This window comes from Lucilia cuprina, chromosome 2, assembly GCF_022045245.1.
Source record: "Lucilia cuprina isolate Lc7/37 chromosome 2, ASM2204524v1, whole genome shotgun sequence".
NCBI classification, from domain to species: domain Eukaryota; kingdom Metazoa; phylum Arthropoda; class Insecta; order Diptera; family Calliphoridae; genus Lucilia; species Lucilia cuprina.
In genome coordinates this window covers 16,430,706-16,451,486 of record NC_060950.1, presented here as the reverse complement: position 1 = coordinate 16,451,486, position 20,781 = coordinate 16,430,706, and the positions used below count along the sequence as shown (strand labels likewise).

The 20,781-nt window shown below is 29.9% G+C and overlaps 3 protein-coding genes across 5 annotated transcripts in view; 2 read left to right on the top strand and 1 right to left on the bottom strand.

Moving 5' to 3' along the window:
- The first annotated feature begins 203 nt into the window (after positions 1-203).
- LOC111677560 (eukaryotic peptide chain release factor GTP-binding subunit ERF3A) lies at positions 204-5,852 on the top strand. Of its 3 annotated transcripts, XM_023438708.2 has the most exons (8): positions 205-829; positions 955-1,241; positions 2,909-3,097; positions 3,167-3,936; positions 4,019-4,105; positions 4,180-4,356; positions 5,387-5,555; positions 5,729-5,852. In XM_023438708.2, the coding sequence occupies exons 2-8, from the start codon at positions 1,025-1,027 to the stop codon at positions 5,770-5,772; spliced, it is 1,653 nt and encodes a 550-aa protein (XP_023294476.1). In that variant the 5' UTR covers positions 205-829; positions 955-1,024; the 3' UTR covers positions 5,773-5,852. The 3 variants fall into 3 exon arrangements, with proteins under 3 accessions (XP_023294475.1, XP_023294476.1, XP_023294474.1); XM_023438707.2 differs by having other exon boundaries at positions 204-1,235; XM_023438706.2 differs by having other exon boundaries at positions 205-1,241.
- Positions 5,853-5,999: 147 nt separating this feature from the next.
- LOC111677561 (solute carrier organic anion transporter family member 1A6) overlaps positions 6,000-20,781 on the top strand; it is a 27,779-nt gene continuing 12,997 nt past the window's right edge. Inside the window, exons 1-2 of the mRNA XM_046945035.1 lie at positions 6,000-6,126; positions 11,631-11,725. The gene's annotated coding sequence lies outside the window, so the exon portion shown is untranslated. The remainder of the gene's footprint in view (positions 6,127-11,630; positions 11,726-20,781) is intronic.
- On the bottom strand, positions 11,737-18,119 carry LOC111677562 (solute carrier organic anion transporter family member 74D). The gene is made up of 7 exons (XM_023438711.2): positions 17,809-18,119; positions 16,224-16,465; positions 14,518-14,770; positions 13,778-14,450; positions 13,575-13,713; positions 12,203-12,863; positions 11,737-12,135 (listed from the first exon to the last, which is right to left on the bottom strand). The coding sequence occupies exons 1-7, from the start codon at positions 18,017-18,019 to the stop codon at positions 11,990-11,992; spliced, it is 2,325 nt and encodes a 774-aa protein (XP_023294479.2). The 5' UTR covers positions 18,020-18,119; the 3' UTR covers positions 11,737-11,989.

Below are 20,781 nucleotides of genomic sequence, written 5' to 3'. Positions count from 1 at the left end.
ACCATTGATGTATCGTTAAAATACTTCGAACTTCATAACACAGGTTTTATAATATAATTTTAAAATATTTTCTTTCAAAATACCGCGTTTTAATTACCAAGATCTCGATATTATTCAATAATAATTTAATAACTTTGCCAACTTACGGGCCATTTTAGGTTGTCGGCGTAATTTTTAGTGGCAGCGGCCGTTAATGTTTGTCGGCGCAGGGCTCTGTATCTACGTGGCCATTTTAAGTGATTGGAAAACGAATAGTTGTGGTTAACTTTTTTTAAATTGTGTTCAATAATTTTAAATACAATTAAATAGAAAAAAGCATATAAAAGTGCTCCTTTTTAACTAACCACTTTTGGCACCTAAGCGTATTTAAATATTTCATAAATTCCAAAGCAGGTGTGATAATTTTTGTCACAAAAATAATTCTTACGTTCTTCGTACGGTGTTGGTTGAAATTCCTTTGTCGTCGAAACTAGTGAAAAACGTGATTTTCGTGAAACGAGACAAGAAAAAAGAAAGCGTAAAAATATTATAATTCAAGTAAAGAAGAGGGAATGTGTAACAAAAAATAGAAAGGTGTAAAAAATATTTTAAAAAATAGTTTAAAAAAGAACCAAATAGCAGAGGAAGTTGAAATTTTTCAAGAAACGTGTCTCCGTCTGTTACTGAATCCAACGAAGTAGCAGAAACGCAGTGGTGGACAGGAGTCAACAGAAAAGAAAGAAGAAAGCATAGGAAAATTATCGAAGGTTACCTCTACTAGCTCTTAACCCAACCGCCTAAGTGCAAGAAGAAGCAAAGAGAGTTAAGAAGAGAGTGCGTGTTTTGAAAAGTAAGTCGACAAATAAAAATAAAAAATTTAAGAAATTTCACAATGGCTCAGGATAATGCGGAAATGTCCACAAAATTCTCCACATTAAATGTAAATGCTGCTGAATTTGTACCAAGTTTTACTAGTTTCAGTGCTGCCGCTAGTACTACTCCCTTAAGTAGTGACAACACACCGGCAGCAGCTACAATTGCCCACATGGACACAGCCAGCGTGCCAGCTTCTGCCAGCGGCACTCCTGCCACCACACCTAATTCGGAGGCATCCGGTTCAGGTTCCACAAACGCTCTCAATCAGGCCGACGTACCGCCAGCGGAATCACCCATGCAAACGTCACCCATAAAGACTGCGGCCGCAGCTGCACCAGTAGAAAATATCAACACAGCCGATAAAATTGCAGCCAATAATGGTAATGGTAAATATCCAAAAAAAATTATAACAAAATCTATTCGGTTTAGGGTGCAGATTGCACTCTTAACTGACGTCATGACAACATGACATTTTATTTCAAAACTAACATTGTAAACATCTTGTTCTTTGCCCTAGGAGTAGTTAGTTATAGATCGTTATTGTTGTACTTGTCGTTAATGTTGTTATTGTTGTGGTCATTAACCACTAGTTGTTTGGTTCCATCGTTTTATTTAAGGAGTGTTAAGTTTTTTTCTTTCTTTTTTTTTTGCTCTAACTACAACCTAACCTCAAATTTTTAATGGGGTGGCATTGAATTTTTTTCTATTTTTAATATTTGTTAAATAAAAATTTTACAAAAAGTATTCGAATAGTACTTAATTGAAGATGTTTTAATTGTTATTATTCTTATTTATTAATTTTAAATTTGTAAATAATTTAAAATTTATTTTTTTAGTTATTGTTTTTGTTTGGTTACTTGTGTGTGTGTGTGTGTGACATTTTGCTTGTCACATTTTTCTCTTGAATTCTTCATTCAACACTATTTTTCTTCATTTTGCAATTTTTTTTAAACTTCTTTTGTATTATTGACACGTTAACTTTTTCTTACTTTATTTTGTATTCAATATATTAACAACAAAATGTAATTAATTAACTCTATGTGAGGTGTATGTTAATAGTGGGGATTATTTGTTGTTAAACATACTGAAGATAGTACTTATAGGTGGTACTAGTAGATTTTAAATGTTTTTTAAGAAATTTTGAAATGTTATTGTTTTAAATTTTTTAAAATATATTTTTTAAATTTTTTCAGAGGAACTTGTTCGCAGCACCGTAGTTTATACACCCCGCTTAGCCAAATATATTTTTTAAATTTTCGGATTTATTTATATCTAGTCTATTCTATAGGATAGTCTATAGTCTTGTCTATAGTCAATCTAATTGTCTGTAGTCTAGTCTACAGTCTGGTGTATAGTCTAGTCTACAGTCTGGTCTATAGTCTAGTCTACAGTCTGGTCTATAGTCTAGTCTATAGTCTAGTCTACAGTCTGGTCTATAGTCTAGTCTATAGTCGAGTCTATAGTCTAGTCTATAGTCGAGTCTAAAGTCTAGTCTATAGTCTAGTCTATAGTCTAGTCTATAGTCTAGTCTATACTCTAGTCTATAGTCTAGTCTATAGTCTAGTCTATAGTCTAGTCTATAGTCTAGTCTATAGTCTAGTCTATAGTCTAGTCTATAGTCTAGTCTATAGTCTAGTCTATAGTCTAGTCTATAGTCTAGTCTATAGTCTAGTCTATATTATAGTATTCAGTCTATAATCTAGTCTATAGTCTAGTCTATAGTCTAGTCTATATTATAGTATTCAGTCTATAATCTAGTCTATAGTCTATTCTACAGTCTAGTCTATTAATATAAGAACTCCTGCATTACAGGATTAAATTTGATTTGATACATACATAGGCATGTTATCTATCCTGCGTATTTCACTTCAATGATTCCTTGAGGAACCCATTTAGACCTTCATACATAAATATATAGATTTTTATATGAGCAAGTGCTTTGTCGGATCCCTGGGGGTCGCAGATATCAGATTTATAGAAGTTTCAAGTTTTTTTTTTAGAGAAAAAAATAGCAAATAATATATTTATTAAACAAAAACCTTATTATTTCTAGAAAACGATCCAGCTGATAGTTGGGATGTTGAAGATGATCCTGTAATAACACCCGATGATGAGGATCTAGATGAAAATGACGATACTGAAGGTGAGGCTACACCAAAAGTGTCCAAGAAGAAATTACCAAAAGTTGAAGAGTCACGAAGCAAAAAAGAACACGTAAATGTTGTATTCATTGGTCATGTTGGTAAGAAAATTTGTAACTCATATTATAACTTATATATTTAATGTTGATTTTATTTCATTACTACTCTAGATGCTGGTAAATCAACAATTGGTGGCCAAATTATGTCTTTAACTGGTATGGTAGATAAACGTACTTTAGAAAAATACGAACGTGAAGCTCGTGAAAAATCTCGTGAAAGTTGGTATCTATCATGGGCTTTGGATACAAATCAAGAGGAACGTGACAAAGGTAAAACTGTGGAAGTGGGTCGTGCCTATTTCGAAACGGAACGTAAACATTTCACCATACTCGATGCTCCTGGTCACAAGAGTTTCGTACCCAATATGATTGGTGGCGCTGCTCAGGCTGATTTAGCTGTTCTTGTTATATCGGCGAGAAAAGGTGAATTCGAAACTGGTTTCGATCGTGGTGGGCAGACACGCGAACATGCTATGTTGGCTAAAACCGCTGGTGTTAAACATTTAGTAGTGCTGGTCAATAAAATGGACGATCCTACGGTCAATTGGGATGAGGCTCGTTACAACGAATGCAAAGACAAGATCCTTCCTTACCTCAAAAAATTAGGTTTTAACCCCGCCAAGGATTTAACCTTTATGCCATGCTCAGGCTTAAGTGGAGCCGGTCTACGTGATGTTATACCCGACTCAATATGTCCCTGGTATAGTGGGCCTGCTTTCATTCCCTTCATTGATTTGTTGCCTTCACTTAATCGCAAAGCTGATGGTCCCTTCATTATGCCCATTGTCGATAAATACAAGGATATGGGTACAGTTGTAATGGGTAAAGTTGAATCGGGTACTGCGCGAAAAGGTCAAAATTTATTGGTGATGCCAAATAGAGTAAGTTTAACGAGAATTATTTTATAGTTAACATATTTAATTTGTTTTCCTTTGTTTGTTTTTCTTTTTTTTCGCTAAATAGACACAAGTAGCTGTTGATCAACTTTGGTCGGATGATGATGAAGTAACATCTGTGGGTCCTGGTGAAAATGTTAAAATTAAACTGAAGGTTAGTTTTTAGGGGTTTTTGATGAAATTTAGGTTTGTGTTTTTCTACAATAACTTGATTTTTTAATTTTTCAGGGTATTGAAGAAGAAGATGTTTCTCCTGGTTTCGTTTTGTGTGACGCTTCTAATCCTATTAAAACCGGCAAAGTTTTCGATGCTCAAGTTGTTATTTTAGAGCATAAATCAATTATCTGTGCTGGTTATTCAGCTGTTATGCATATACATTGTGCAGCCGAAGAAGTTACCGTTAAAGTAAGTAGTATTAAGACTCCTTCATTTAACAAAAGTATTATTTGCAAAAAACAGCTGTTCATTGTTTATGTTTTTGAGTGAAAAGTTGGTAATACTAACAAAGTTAAATGAACTTAAATCCAAAACTGAAGAACACAATCATCTAACAGAAAGTTAAGCCTAGTTTAACTGAGTAGTTAGAAACTCTTAGGGTGGGTTTTTCTGATAATGATAATCTTTATTCTTTGGTTAAACCTAGTTTAATATATGTTTTGTGTTTTTCAGTAATCATTAACGTTACTTAGGGCGAGTTTTTCAGATAAAGATAATCTACATCCTATGTTTAAACCTAGTTTAATATATGTTTTTGTTTTTCAGTTAACAGTAACATTACTGATTAACATAGTTTAACTGAGTGTTATTGGTCAATTAAACTTCAGTTATAAGTGAGAAAACACAATTCACAAAAACAATTTAACAATGATTTTGGAAGAACAAAAACTTAATATTTTAAGTAAATTGCAATTTTCTGATTTGTTTTTGTTTTATTTATGATTGTTTTAAATGTTTATTTAACATTTTTACAAAATTTTATATTTTACAAACGTGTTATTTGCAAAAACAGCTGTTCATTGTTTATGTTTTTGAGTGAAAAGTTGGCAATACTAACAAAGTGTACTGAACTGAAAAACACAATCATCGGTTAAAGTCCGACAAAATTTGTTCCGAGTTTAATATAACAGCAGTTAGTTAGTTTGAAATCCGAAGTAATACACCTAGGCCTCTATTGGGCCTGTTGTGCGCTTCTTAACCAGTGCCACGGGTGGGAATCGAACCCATCACCTTCGGTCTACCAGACTAGAACACTAACCACTAACCTACCGGAAAGCACTAATCTAACAGCAAGTTAAGCTTAGTTTAACTGAGTAGTAAGAAACCCGCCCTAATATAATAATAATAGAATATCTTACAACTGTTTAAGGGGTTTTATATGGACTTTGTGGTATACATTTTTTTTCCTTTTAAAAACACTATTTTTTTCTTTTTAAAGGCCCTCATCTGCTTGGTTGACAAAAAAACCGGCGATAAATCAAAATCACGTCCAAGATTCGTTAAACAAGATCAAGTGGCAATTATGAGAATTGAATGTTCCGGAATGATTTGCTTAGAACAATTTAAACTATTCCCACAAATGGGAAGATTTACTCTTAGAGATGAAAGTAAGTATAATTTTCAACTTTTTAAAAACATATAAAGACAAGACATTTTATTAATTAATCAACAAAGATTAGTTATAGAATGCATTTTTTTAACTTTTATAGTTCTACTTTTAGTTGATTTATATTACTGTTTTAATTTATAAATATTTTGCCTTTTTATTCTCTATTTACAGATAAAACTATTGCTATTGGCAAAGTATTGAAGGTGATCGAGTAAATTGAGCCAAGCTTAATTTTTTTTTTTTAATTTTTCTTGAGTGCTTCAAGCCCCGCCTTTTTAATAAAAAAACAAACAAACAAACAAAAACAAATAAAGTAAAGATCTAATTTTACCAGGCTTTTAAGCCCAGCCGTCGTCAAATAGGAAAAAATTGAATACAGTAAATTTAAAGAAAAAACAAAAACAAATAAAAATTTAAATGATTTAAATAAAAAAGAAACACACTCACTTACACAAAAACCACAACCTATTCTTAAAACAACAACAACAAAATGAACTTTAATAACGAAACGAACGAAAAACAAGGATCATTATTAAATTATAAAAAAAAACAACAAATAAACAAAAAAAGTAAGAAAAAATCGTCGTATATAAATATATATTATATTATTACTATTAAATATTTAAAGAAACAAAATGAAAAAAAGAAGAATTATTATTATATATGATTAAACTATTATTTTTTTATTTAAATTATAACAAAACAACAAATTGGTTAAAAAATACAAATAAATGCAAAAAAAGTGCAGGATTTTTAACAACAACAACTAGAAAAAAAAAGAACATTTTAAAGTTAATATTTCAAAACAAAACTGTACTACAAACTACTCTCAATTTAAAAACTTAAATTAACAAGAAGAAAAATTAAGTTAAAACAAACGAAACAAAATATTTGTAGTTAATTATGTTTTTATTTTTATTACATTTTTAGTTTTGAAAAAACAACAATTTTAATTTGTTTTATTGGCTAAACAGAAACAAATCTTTAATATGAATGAAAAAAAGCATAACACCAATACCAATCACCAGTCAAAAACACTCAACACTATCATCATCAAAGAAAGTTTATTAGAAAATCTAAAAGAAATAAAACAGAAAAAAAAAATAAACGAAAAGTAAAGAAAACTAAACTATATAGTCACTATAAAAACAACAAGAAAACAAAAAATTACGTTAAGCAATTTGCAAAGGCCTACTACCTACCTTACAGTCACAGTTAATTTATTTATATTTTTTTAAATGGATACCTCCTCTTCCTACTTCCTAAACCTTCAAAAGCTGCTGTTTTTAGTTTTAAACAGGTATTTTCTTTTTTAAATTACTTATATTGTAGCCTTTTTTTGGGAAAAAACCAATTATGTTGCTTTATTTTTTTAATTGTTTATAATTTTAATTAATATTATATATATTTTTTGTTTTGTTTAAGCCTTTGCTTATACTATATATATTAAAATCATGATCGATCGTATGAAAAGAAAAAAAATCAGTAAAACAAATTATTGGAAAAAACACCTAAACTATATTGTTTATTTAATTAATTTTATTTAATTTCTTTTTCATACATTAGTTGTTTAAAAGTTTTAATTTTGTTAAGAAAAACAAAGATCCCAGAAAGTAGTAAATACAAGTAAATGGACAGCACTTGACCAAGTAGTGACTTTAGTTTTTCATTCCAAATTGTCTGCTTTGTTACGGGTTTTATGCAAATGTTATAAAACTGACTCTACAAAAATCTAATCTATAGTATAAACTAAAGTTTAGTATATAGTCTGGACTAAAGTCTAGTTTATAGCCTGGAACAAAGTATTATCTATAGTGTGAATTAAAGTCTAGTTTATATTCTGAACTAAAGTCTAGTTTATAGCCTGGACAAAAGTCTAATCTACATATAGTCTGGACAAAAAAGTCTAATGTATAGTATAAACTAATGTCTACTTTATAGCCTGGACTAAAAGTATAGTCTAGACAAAAAGTATAATATATAGTCGGAAAAAAAGTTTAGTCTATAGCCTGGTCTTAATAGTCTGAAATAAAGTCTAAGCAATAGTCGAGACTTAAGTCTAGTCTAAAGTCGGAACAAATGTCTACGGTATAGTCTAAACACATTTGTCCTATTCACAATCGGTGTTGTACCGGTTAAAATGTCGTAATTTTTTACTATTGATTTGTTTTTGTTTAAAAAAAATTGACTTGAAATTTTTTTAAGACTTACAACGATACAACGTTACAACATCGATTGTTTAATCTATACTTTTGACTGAAATCTAATCTAAAGTCTGCCTAAAATCTACACTAATAATTTGGACAAAAGTCTAGTCTATAGTCTCAAGTCTGGACCAATTTCAAATTTTTATTCTAATACCTTGTCTTAAGTCTGAAAAAAGTGTTACCTAATGTAGTCTTGTCTGGAATAAACTATACTATACTCTAGGCAATAATCCACACTAAAGTTTATTTTATAGTCTGACCTAAAGTGTAAAGTAGAGTCTTCTTGGTCTGATCAAAAGTCTTGTTTATAGTCTGGGATAAACTTAAAGTCTTAAGTGTAGACTAAGATCTAGTCTTTAGTCTCAATTAAAATGTAGTCAACGGTCTAGGCTAAAGTCCAGGCTGTAGTCTAAACTAAAGTTCAGTCTGTAGTCTAGACTAAAGTCCAGTCTGTAGTCGGGACTAGAGTCCAGTCTGGACTAAAGACCAGTCTCTAGTCTGGACTAAAGCCCAGTCTGTAGTCTGGACTAAAGTCTTTAGTCTGAATTAATTTCTGAAAATCTAAAGTCTGGACTGAAGAATAGATTTAAGTAGTAGTCTTTTCTATAGTCTTGAGTAAATAAAGTCTGAAGTCTTCGATTCAATGCATTACGATCTTAAAGCCGTGATACACGATTGTCAGATCTTACAACGTTGTCAGTAAAATTTCTAATAATCGCCTGAACTTGCAATTTTTCTTTTGCAACATTGTCAGAAAATTTGGAAGTTTACAGTTTAATTAGACATTTTCTGCACATTTTACTGCCAACGTTGTAAGATTTAACAATCGTGTACACATAGCATTAGCTACGTTTTTGTAAAGCAATGTGTACACGGTTGTTAGAATCTTAAAAGCTGTGTCAACTTACAATTTTTGTCTTGCAACATTGTCTGAAATGTTTTCCGGACAAGGTTTCACAGCAAAAATTGTATGTTTACACGATTGATAGATATTTTCTAAACATTTATCTGTCAAGGATGTAAAATCCGACAACCGTGTATACGTTCTTTCAGTTGTTGTATGCACGGTTATTAGGATCTTACAAAATGTTCAGAATATGTCTAAAAGCTGTATCAAGTTACAATATTTGTCTTGCAACATTGTCTGATGAAATGCTTTTCCGACAAGGTTGCACGGCTAAAAGTCACGATTGTTATATATTTTCTGAACATTTTTCTGCCAACGTTGTAAGATCTGACAACCGCAACGTAACACAGAATATTGAAGTTGTCTTACAGAAAATTTCGAAATAAATTGATCTAAAAGGACAAGGACGGTATATGTATGCAGAGGACAGGTATATTTAGAAAATTTTAACCCTTTTAGCGGCGGGTTTATGGATTGAACAGCTGACAGGATTTCATTAAATTATTTTTTAATAGTTATTATTTTTGTTTATCGTTTAAAACATTCTTCTTTTTTACTAAAATTTAAAACATAATTCTCATATAAATTTTATTTTAACTTTTAATTAAAAAAAATTATTCTATATAAGACCTTGTAATAAGTTTATTAAACTATCCCCCCGTGCATTTAGGTTTGTTGCATTTCTTTTGAAAATGTTTCGTTTTAAAAATCCCCACATTTCAAAAAGAAAATATTAAGAAAAAATATATATTATATTTACAGCTTTAAAAGTTTAATTATATATGACAAAAAAAAAACTAAAAAAATAATATTAACAAAAGTGTATATCCATTTAATAATTAAAACATAAATACAACAAAACAATTGGTTAATTAAATTAACTTTAAAAAACAACAACAAACAATTCATGAATGCATTTTTTTGATCCTTGAAAATCACCATAACAACTACAACAAATTAAAAAAACTATAATTATTCAAAATCATTTTTGATGGTTAACAAATTCCTTTGATTTTTCTTTTCAATTGAAATATTAATTTTTATTCAATATAATTAATAATAAAATTTTATAATGAATTGCGAAAAAAAATTATGGTTCAAATAAAAACTAAAAAAATAATATTGAATTCAATTCCCTATTACTACTAAACACAAAAAAAATTCATTTAGTAAAAAATTAAAAAAAAAAATGAAAAACAAACTTAATCATGGAGAAAAAAAGCGATTATTTATACACTGAAAAAAAAAATTAAAGAAAAAAATGAAATAACATTAATACGCCTAAAAATAACGATAATAAAAAACAAACATTTTTTATTAATAATAAATAATAAAAAAACAAACAAAAAATAATATATTATAAAGTCAAAAGATAAAAAATTTAAAAAGTTTTTTGGTTGAAAGTTTTTTTTTAAGGGGAATTTAAGCATTTATTAAGCTTTTGGACTGAATTTTAAAAGATTAGTGATGTGTGAGTTAAACAAACTTAATAATAGAAATTTTATAAAACAGTGTTAGTGATAAACCATTCAGTGAATTTGTTCTTTCAAAATCTAGTGAAATTTTAATTTTGAATAGCTATTATGAAAATTCTGAGTTTCTCAATTAGCTAAAGTGCTACTTCAAGGGCATGCAATCAAAAGATTGCGCCTTTAACAAAAAAGTCAATTCATTTTTGTTACTCAATAAAGTTATAATGTTGAACAAATGGAGTAGATTGCTCTGTAAAGAAATAACTTTTTGAAATCTATTTTGATTAAAGATCGAATTAATCTTTAGTTGTTTTTTTTTTCTTTGACCAGCATTTAGCACCCCTGCAGTGAATTGTGCTGGAATTAGGAAAATAGGTTGTGGGAGGGAGTATAAAAGGAGTAGTGTTTGTGGACATTCGATTTAAACCCTTTCACATCGAATGTGGCGGGGAATACTTCTGCAGGAAGTTTTTTCCACATACGAACACTACGGCTGAATAATAAAATTTCCACTGGCCAATCGACCACAATGTGTGTCGTAGCACAGTCGTGTGCTACGTAAAAATATACGGTTATCGGGAACAAGTTTACTAATTTCAGAGGAACACATTCCATTATAGTATCGATAGAACAGTAAAATACCCCCCACATTGCGACGGTGCTCCATAGTGAATCAATAGAGTTATATAAGTACCTCCATATGACATAGAAACGACATAGAAGGTCATTTATGAAGATAAAAAATAGGGTAGGAGAAAGAATGGAGACTTGCGGTACCCCTAAATTAGTGTTGAACTCGTTTGGTGAGATCCCATCAATAACAACTCGTTTATTGCGATTTTGAAACAAAATGGTATTGCTTCTTCCATTTCTTATGATTCAGTTTTTTGTTGGAATACCTATTATCGATCGTTGCTTAAGAAAGCTTGACTATCGTCTGTGGAAAAAGTCGAAAAGTCGACTTTGGAAAAAAAGTCAAACAGTCAAAAATAGTTGAAAATCGAATAAAGTCGAAAATCGTCGACAAGTCTGAAATACTTAAAAAGTCGGAAAAATTCAAAAATAGCCAAAAAGTTGGAAAAGGTCAAAAATAGTCGAAAAGTCGACTATTTACAAAATACTAAAAGTCGACTTTTAACTAAATGCAAAAAATTGACTTTTACATAAATGAAAAAAGTCGAAAAGTCGACTTTTCGTTTCAACTATAGAACCCTAGTTGTGGGGTACTTTACTTCCAGTTAGACTAATTAATTCAACATTCTGAATGATTCAGTCCGTAGTTTAGGAGGTTTGTCATAAGGTGCAGACAATATAATTTGATAAGCTATTTAATTGTTAGAAAAACTTCTTCACACGATTACTTTAAAGAATAAAATGTCTGTTAATATCTCTGAATTACGAGTCCGTATCGCATCAGTCAGTTTAAAAATAAAATTCAAATCTATATTTACAACTTTTCTAATATTGTTTTTGATTTTTCTTTTCAGAAATATATTATGTAATGCAATGCCTTTTGGAAGTTGAATTAAAATCAATAGCATATTGATTCCGGAATTAATAGGCCCGATTACTAGTGTGGAGGGTAAGTGTTAATTAAAAGTAATTTTATAGGATTTTTTTAATAAAACGTCTTAATTTATTTTAAATAACAATTTAAATAAATAAACAGTAATAAAAATAATAATTTTAACAAAAAAAAATAACTTCACAATATTCACACGATAAAGCTAAATACTTTGCTAAATCCATAACAAATTATGTGCACATGTGTGTTAAATTGTATATAGTTCATAGGACTAATATATAAAATTCGTTATACTTAATATCTAATAGAAATAAAATCTTATTATTTTTTGGCTAATAACGGTGTTATGGGTTTATTTCTACGTTCCTTTTCTTCCAAACGTTGAGCCTCTCTTTCGCCATACAAATCCAAATGACGACCATGATACCAAACTAATATATCGAAAACTACACCAATGGCAGTTAAAGCTATATATGAAAAATTCAAAATTATTTATTATTTCAATCAAATATTTTATAAAAATTTTCTACTTACAAAATGCCACTGTATTTACTAAATATCTGAAAGCTGATTGATCATAAATTTGACAATTGCCATTACCACTACAGGTTTTAGTCCATTTCAGACAGGTAGAATCGATAATACGTCCAAATATTATGGGTCCTGGTATAAGAGCAAATAGACTAACCATCATTAGAGATAAACCCTGAGCAAAGGATTTATCTTCGGTAGACACCGATCTATAGTTGACCAATAAATTGCCTATACGTCCGGAGGAACCAAACCAATTAACTATCATTGATGCTATCGAAAAAGTCCAGAAGGCAATATTGCAACCTTTTAAACACACACCCGGCTTAAGAACATTTGTCATATCGTCTAAGGATCGGCGGCCACGGGAAATTATACCCTCTTCGGTGACAACACTATAGAAAGTTGTGTCATCATTTTCTAGAGTGGAGGAGTATTCTAATAGATTTTCTGTCGTTGTGACTATGGAATTGGTGGTAGTTGATCGTAGTGTGGTAGTAGTAGGAATTAAAGTTGTGGTTGTTAATAATGGTTGCAATAATTTAGGCAGCATAGAGCTAGGCTCTGTAGAGATCGTTGAAAATATACTGGATGTTGTTGTATAGGGCAGTTCTGTGGTAGATGTTATCAGATCTAAGGGTAAACAGGTACAATTGGAGTAGTACTGAAAGAAAAGTTATTCAGAAATTTAGAAATACAATTTTTAAACACAAAATTGTTTTTTCCTGAAAGCACACAATATATTTGATAATAATTTGCCTGTCTTAAAGCAGAATTTTTTAAGAGAAATGTTTGTATGCCTTAAAGCAGATTCCAATTTTCTTTAAAATAATTGTGTCCACCTAAAAGCAGACTACAATTTTGATATAAACTTTTAAACGCCTTAAAGCAAACTACATGTTTTTATATAGGCAATTTTGTGTGCCTTAAAGAATACTACAATTTACTGCAGCAAAGCAGACTACAATTTTCGATATAAACTTTTGAACGCCTTGAAGCAAACTACGTGTTTTTTACATTTTGTGCGCCTTAAGGTATACTACAATTTACTACAGAAAAATGTGTACGCCTTAAAACAAACTACAATTTTCTATAAACAATTTTGTTGCCAAAAATTGTAGTTTGTAATTTTATAAAGATTTTTTTGTCCGCCCCAATGTAGACTACTATTTTTTATAGAATATCTTGGTCGCCTTAAATCAGGCTACTATTTTCACAAATTTTTCAGCCTCAAAGTAAACTACAAGTTTTAATCTAGATAATTTCTCTACCATAAAGCAAACTCTGATTTTGTATGGAATATTCTCTCTGTCTTAAGATAGACTTAGATTTTCTATATAAATATACTATTCTCTATAAAGAGATACATCTTTACCTTAAGATCCGCATTCCATTTCTGGCATCCGGCATGACAGGGTGAGAAATATGTAGTCTCAGACGGTTCATGACAAACCGGTGAATAGGGCACATCATCGCAAGCACAATTAGCATTACAAGTTGCAGTAAGATTTAATCTGTAAGCACGATAAAAAATCAATAAAAAATATATATAAAATAATCCACAAAATAATCACTTACTTGCCACCCACTTGATCCACCGATACCGTGTCATTACAGTACATAAACATATACGATATTTGCCCCAATATATAGACAAAACCCACAATAACATTCCACATTAACACCTTACTGGGTGAGGGTTTCTTTTTCGATATTATTAAACCCGAACCAATTAAACCAATAACCATGCCTATTATCGATACTGGACCCACAACAATAGTAGCACTTTGTGCTGTCTTATGAAACTGAACCTCCATGTATTTGGTTAAAAATGTCATATAGCCAGCAGCACCCAATATATAGAAAACACCCGAGATAATATTATAGATTAAAAGTTTATTGCGCAACAAACGCATAAGGGCCTTGGGAAAGTCTTTTAGAGTAGGAAAGTCGGAAGTAGCCGCTGTAGGTGTATCGAGAGTAGCATTCGAAGAGAAACCTCTACCCAAAGGCAAACCCTCATCCATTTGTAATTCTTCATGTCTCAAAACTTGAGGCATATGAGAGTTATATAAGTGCTTAGTTTTCTTGGGTAATTCTTTGGGGAAAAGTCCTATTAAACCCGAAAATAAAACCATTAAAGTGCCCAAAATCATCCAACCAAACCACCAGGCACCCAACCATCTGGGATCTTTATTATCTATCAAAGGTGTTTTACTAGGATCAATAAACATATTTAAGGACAAATAACCTAAAAATAAAAATTATAAAATTTAATTATTTCACATTAATTAAGTTCGTAAGAAGTTATGTGATACCTATGAAAAACCCAACTATGGGTCCTATCATTCTCAAAGACATAGCCACCGCTAGCATTAAGGGAGTGTTGGTTTTCTTGGTATTATCATCTAAATAGGTTTGTCCCAACGAATAGTATAAAGTATTACCCACACCAAGTACAAATTGCGAGAGAAATATTAAGATTAAAGGTACCACCGATAATAACGATTCACATTCTTGATTCAACTTTAAAGCGCCACACAATTGCTGAGAATTTTTAATGGTTGAATTCTGTATGACGTAAAGAGAGAGAAAGAGAGAGAGAGAGAGAAAAGAAAAATTAAATTAATGTCGTGTTTATATTTAAATAAAAGTTTAGTTTAGTGAAAATGTATACATTTAGACTCGAGTGAAAAATGTTAGTAAGATCGTGTTTCTTATTAGTAGTAAGTTAAACTTTTCAGTTAAACTAGGCTTAACTTGCTGTTAGGTTAAACACGTAACAAATTTAGACAAAATTTAACTGACGATTGTGTTTCTCTTTTATTGATTTCAAATCAGTTAACTTTGTTAGTATTGCTAACTTTTTAGTCAAAAACATAAACAATGAACAGCTGTTCGACTTTTTGACTATTTTCGTCTTCTTTCGACTTTTTTCCGACTATTTTTTGACTTTTTTTTCGAGTTTTTTCGACTATTTTAGAGTTTTTGACTTTTTTTCCACTTTTTTAAAATTTTCGACTATTTTTGACTTGTTTCTACAATTTTCGAGTTTTCGATTTTTTCCGACTTTTCGACTTTTTTCGAGTTTTTCGGACTATTATAGAGTTTTTGACTTTTTTCCACTATTTTAAAATTTTCGACTATTTTTGACTTGTTTCTACAATTTTCGAGTTTTCGACTTTTTCCGACTTTTTTCGACTTTTTCCGACTTTTTTCAAGTTTTTCCAACTAATTTAGAGTTTTTGACTTTTTATCCACTTTTTTAAAATTTTCGGCTATTTTTGACTTGTTTCTATAATTTTCGAGTTTTCGACTTTTCGACATTTTTCACTTTTCGACTTTTCGAATTTTTTCGACTTTTATTAACAAAGTCGATGTTCGACTCCTTTCCACTTTCTTCGACTTTTTACGACTTTTTTCGACAAAAAGTCGATTGTTCGATTATTCGAAAGTCTATTTATAGAACCCTAGGAGTTTCCCGTACTCGGAAACTTGTTTTGTTTTGTTGTTCAAAAGAGAAATAAGAATTAGATTCTCAACAAAAGTTTCCTAGTGTGGACCAGGTCTAATATGAAATAAATTTAACCTCTTCAACGCGTGTTGTGTACTTCGATTTTTGCTGTTATAAACCGTATAACAATTTTCTATAAAATAAGTCTATAATTATTTAAACAGACAAGAATTTTCTTTACCAACATTTTACCAAGATTTTCCTTTGAGTGTAATACATGTTGCTTGATGATGATGTTTTACAATAATGACGCTGTGACAGTTTCAAACAATGTCACTATTACAATTTTTAGTTTTGTACAATGTGTACAAATGAATCAAATGCTAAAATAATATACAATAACGCAATAAATTAAATTTGATTGTATTATAATCATCTCTCTTTTTTTGTGAGATTCTACATATATAGTTAATCCCAACTAAGGCAAGTTCAAAATTTGTTTATTCGAATTTTTTTGTATGAAGATATATGAAAATGTATATATAAAAAAATCTTTTACTGTTCACCTACAACCAATGATATGGTAGTTGTCACATTATCTTCTCCCCCATTCTCATAATATTCCTTTGTCAATTCTAAAGCATCTTTACCCGCGCCATAGATAAAGTGTGGCAGAGCTAAAATAAAACAGGATAAACCACAGAATACAATACCCCAGGCAATCCAGCGTGGACGATTTCTTTGACCACCAATATACGAAAGTATTAGGGATAAGAGAATTTGTGATATTTCATTGCCACTGAGAATGATACCTGAAAGATATAAATAAATTATGGGGACAGGGAATAAGAAAAAAAATATATATTGTCAATAGGGTTTTGTGTAACAGTGGAAAACAAAATCTTGCAAAATTGTTTAAAAAAAGTTGTTGACAGACGAAATTTTCTATAGAATGTTATTATCAGGATATTGAGCGATAACATGTCCCAAAGAAAATTATTATCCGAATAAAGTGATTTGTAATTTTCTATAGAAAACTGTTATACGGATAAACATATAGACAATTTCTGCTAAAAATGTTTATTTCTATAAAGATAGACTTAATTTTCTATAGAATATCATTATCCGAATAAAGAAATTTACAATTTTGAATAGAAAATTGTTATCCGGATATGCACGGACAGATTTTCTTTCGAAATTTGTGTTCCCAATAAAGACAGACAATATTTTATATAAAATATAATTATCTGTATAAAGGGCTATAACATTTTCTAAAGAAAATTATTATCCGAATAAAGAGATTTACAGTTTTCTATAGATTTTTTTTTTACGGATAAATAAAGATAAAATATAAATACAGATAGAGTATTCTATAAAAATTGTTATCCGTTATTTTCTATAGAAAATCTTCTTCTGAATAAAGATCGATAACATTTTAAAAGAAACTTTTTATCCGAATAAAAAAAGTATAATTTTCAATAGAAATTGTTAAAAGGATAAGAAATTGTCATCCCCATACAGAAAGACAACATTTTCTATAGAAAATAATTATCCGGATAAAGAGTGATAACATTTTCTAAAAAAATTATTATCCGAATAATTAGATTTTCATTTTTTTATAGAAAATTGTCATAATGATAAATTTTCTTTAACAAACTGTTATAGAAACAAATATTGACAACATTTTCTATAGAATATCATTATCCAAATAAAGAGCAATAACGTTTTGCAAAGAAAAATATTATCCAAATAAAGAGTTTAAAAATTTTCTATAGAAAATTGTCATACGGATAAACACAGATACAATTTTTTATAAAATATCATTATCCGGACCATTTTTACGTGAAAATTTTTATCCAAATAATCACAGATAGAATTTTCTATCAAAATTTGTTACCCAGAGATAGAAAGACAAACTTTTTATAAAAAATGTTATCCGGATAAATTTTGTATTGTTATCCCAATAAGACTGATAATATTTTCTATACAAAATAAAGAGAAATCAAATTTTCTATAGAAAATTATTATTCTAAAATATAAAATTTTTAACAGGAAATTATTATCCGAATGAAAGTTTCAACTTATTTGATATTTGGTTTGATTATAAATAATTTTGTTACCCACTGTAAATGAATATAGATTTTTTTTTACTAACCTGTTGTTTGACTGGGTATTTTAAATCTTTTCTCAATGGTCGTTAAAGTGACTATAAAATACATGTACGACATGGCTTGAATGGTGCCCAATAAACCATAGACGGCCATAAACATTTTTGTATTGGCATAACGTTGCATCCAGGCGGGATGCCAATTGGCTAAACCACATAAATAGTGGCCAGGACGTTGACGTAGTTTAGTCGCAGGCATTTTAGTTTTTATTTCACATATGTCAGTAACAAATATGGATTTTGGAGGGGGTAGAGGATCAGGTTTAGCTGGACATTAAAGCTATAAAATGAAGTAGAAACATTTTTAAAATATTATTTAATGAATGATTTTTAATTAGTTATGTGTGAAGTGTTTCACGTTAAGTAAGTATTTGTTTTAGATCATTAACCCTTAAGTGTTTTTACATGTGTGTTATTGATTTTCTTTTCTTATCAATTTAATAAAATATACAGGAAGAGTTATTGAAAAAAATGTTTTGTTTAAATATTTTGTATGCGCTTGTATAGAAAAATAATATTTGTTTTATTCAAACCAAATTTTACAATTTTTACTAACACCATGGCGTATGATTGTTTTTAATCTTTATTATAGTAATCATACGCCTGGGTTTACAATAATCCTTAATAGAAAATTTATTTGTTGATCAAATTTCTTTAGAAAGTAAAAGTAAAAAAAATAGACAAATTTTCTGTAAACAATTGTTTTCCATATAAGACAAGCAGACAACATTTTCTTTAGAAAATTATTATCATGATAAAAACAGATAATATTTCTTTAAAATATTAATATCGCCATAAGGAATGACACTTTTTTATATAAAATGTTATCCGGCAGACATGATATGCAATAGAAAATCTTTCTCTATTTAAATGTGGTTTGGTAAGGTTAGAGGCTGTCTCTATCGCTTTTCTCTCTTTCCGTATCTTGTTTTCTTTCCAGACATTACAAAAGGACCTAATTGGACCTAAGTAAAGCTACTATACTCGTGGAGTATACAGTCTGCAGAACTTGACCTAACTTAAGGTTAGGTTACGTGGGTTGATCGCTAGTTAGCGAGATAACTCGGAGGCATAGTGGCCCATAGTGCTATCTTAATAATTGTCATTCTCTTATGTTAGTAGAATGGGTTTCTTCTCTTATTTCCTTGACTCTTTGGTTTTTGCAGTCTCCATGAAAACCAGCAGATTTTTCTAATAAAACCGATCACGTTTACAAGTGACGCATCTCTAAAACAGTACAGATAAATACACAAGTAAACAGTTATAGTCAGGTGAGGCCGATCGTATAATACCCTACACGTGTTACAAAAAGTAAAACATATGAGGACCTATTATTATGGAATTCGTAAGGGTCATCAAGTCTTATTATGGAATTCGTGAGGGTCATCAATTCTTGTATAGAACTTGGGTTTTGCAGTTTTTTCTCAAGATATGAGTGTATTAAACATACATAATTATGAATTTAAAAGCCCTATTCGGCGGGTTCAGTTTTATGGGGCCTAGGTGAAATAATGGACCGATGTTAACCATTTCCAATAGGCTTTGTCTACGGTACCATAAAAGATCATGTGCCAAATTGCATTGAATTATCTCCAAAATTGCGACCTGTAGGATTACAAGGTTTACAAGCCCTATTCAGGGGTTCAGTTGTATTGGGGCTAGGTGATATAGTAGTCCGATCTTAACCATTTTCAATGGGCTTCGTCCCTGGGACAATAAAAGATCATGTACCAAGTTTCATTGAATTATCTCCAAAATTGCTAGTTAAATCGACTCAGAAAATGATTCTGAGCCGATTGGTATACTTTAAGGTGGGTATAGGACCAATATTATTGTGCATTACAAACATTAGCACAAACTCAATATACCTTCCCCGCTAAAGTGGTGTAGGGTATAAAAATACTATATACTATACCAAGATAGAATAGTCTGTTCTCTTGTAAGACTGCTCTGTTTCTTAGAAGGTGTTATACTAATTCCTCTTTTACTTCTTCGTTCAAACAACTTCTACAATAGCTGTCTGTAACGTATGTAGCCTACACGTTTCGACATATGTCCAATCATTACAGTGCTCGGTAATTATACCAGTGAAAAGCCTAGTATTACTATTGAGTAGTCATCATTTATTTTACTACTTCATAATCGTAAAATACAATTTTAATTCATAAACAACTTTATCTAATCTCAATATATTTCTATATATACATATGAAAGGTTTGATTTTCGATCATTAATTTGCCCCATTTATAATTTAAAATTGACTTTGAATCAATGTTAATTGGTAATGCTCTAATTGATTAATTTTTATTGTATTTCTTTTATTATAATTTATTTATAAAATAATTTTTCACTAAAAATACAACTCAATTGAAGATTAATATGTCTGGTAAGCAGTTTATAATAATGGACATTAAAACAACAATTTTTTGTATACAAATAATGAAAATTATTTTCATTTCGTCTATAAATATTGCTAATTTGATCAAGAAATGTTGTCCTTTTTTTGCACTTTGCTTTACACATTAACAAATATTTCAAAAACTTTTTTTTATACTATTTACTTAAATAAAACGCCTTAATGATATCTAATCAATAGTTTACTTAATGTTTTATTATAAAATAAGACAATATTATCTATTTCCGATGAATGGAAGTTTGTTTTTTTCGAACTTATAAAATATACCTAACTGTTCCTTGAAATGCGATTAAACATTATTTTTTATTGAAAACAATTAACAATTTGTGTTCGTATTTAGAGAAATAGGCTATACGTTTTTGATTGATACAATTTTATAATATTTTTGCTGTAAAATTTTATAACTGAAACATTCAAATAGGTAAGAACTTGTTGAACTATAGTCTAGTCTATGGTCTAGTCTAGTCTATAGTCTAGTCTATAGTCTAGTCTATAGTCTAGTCTATAGTCTAGTCTATAGTCTAGTCTATAGTCTAGTCTATAGT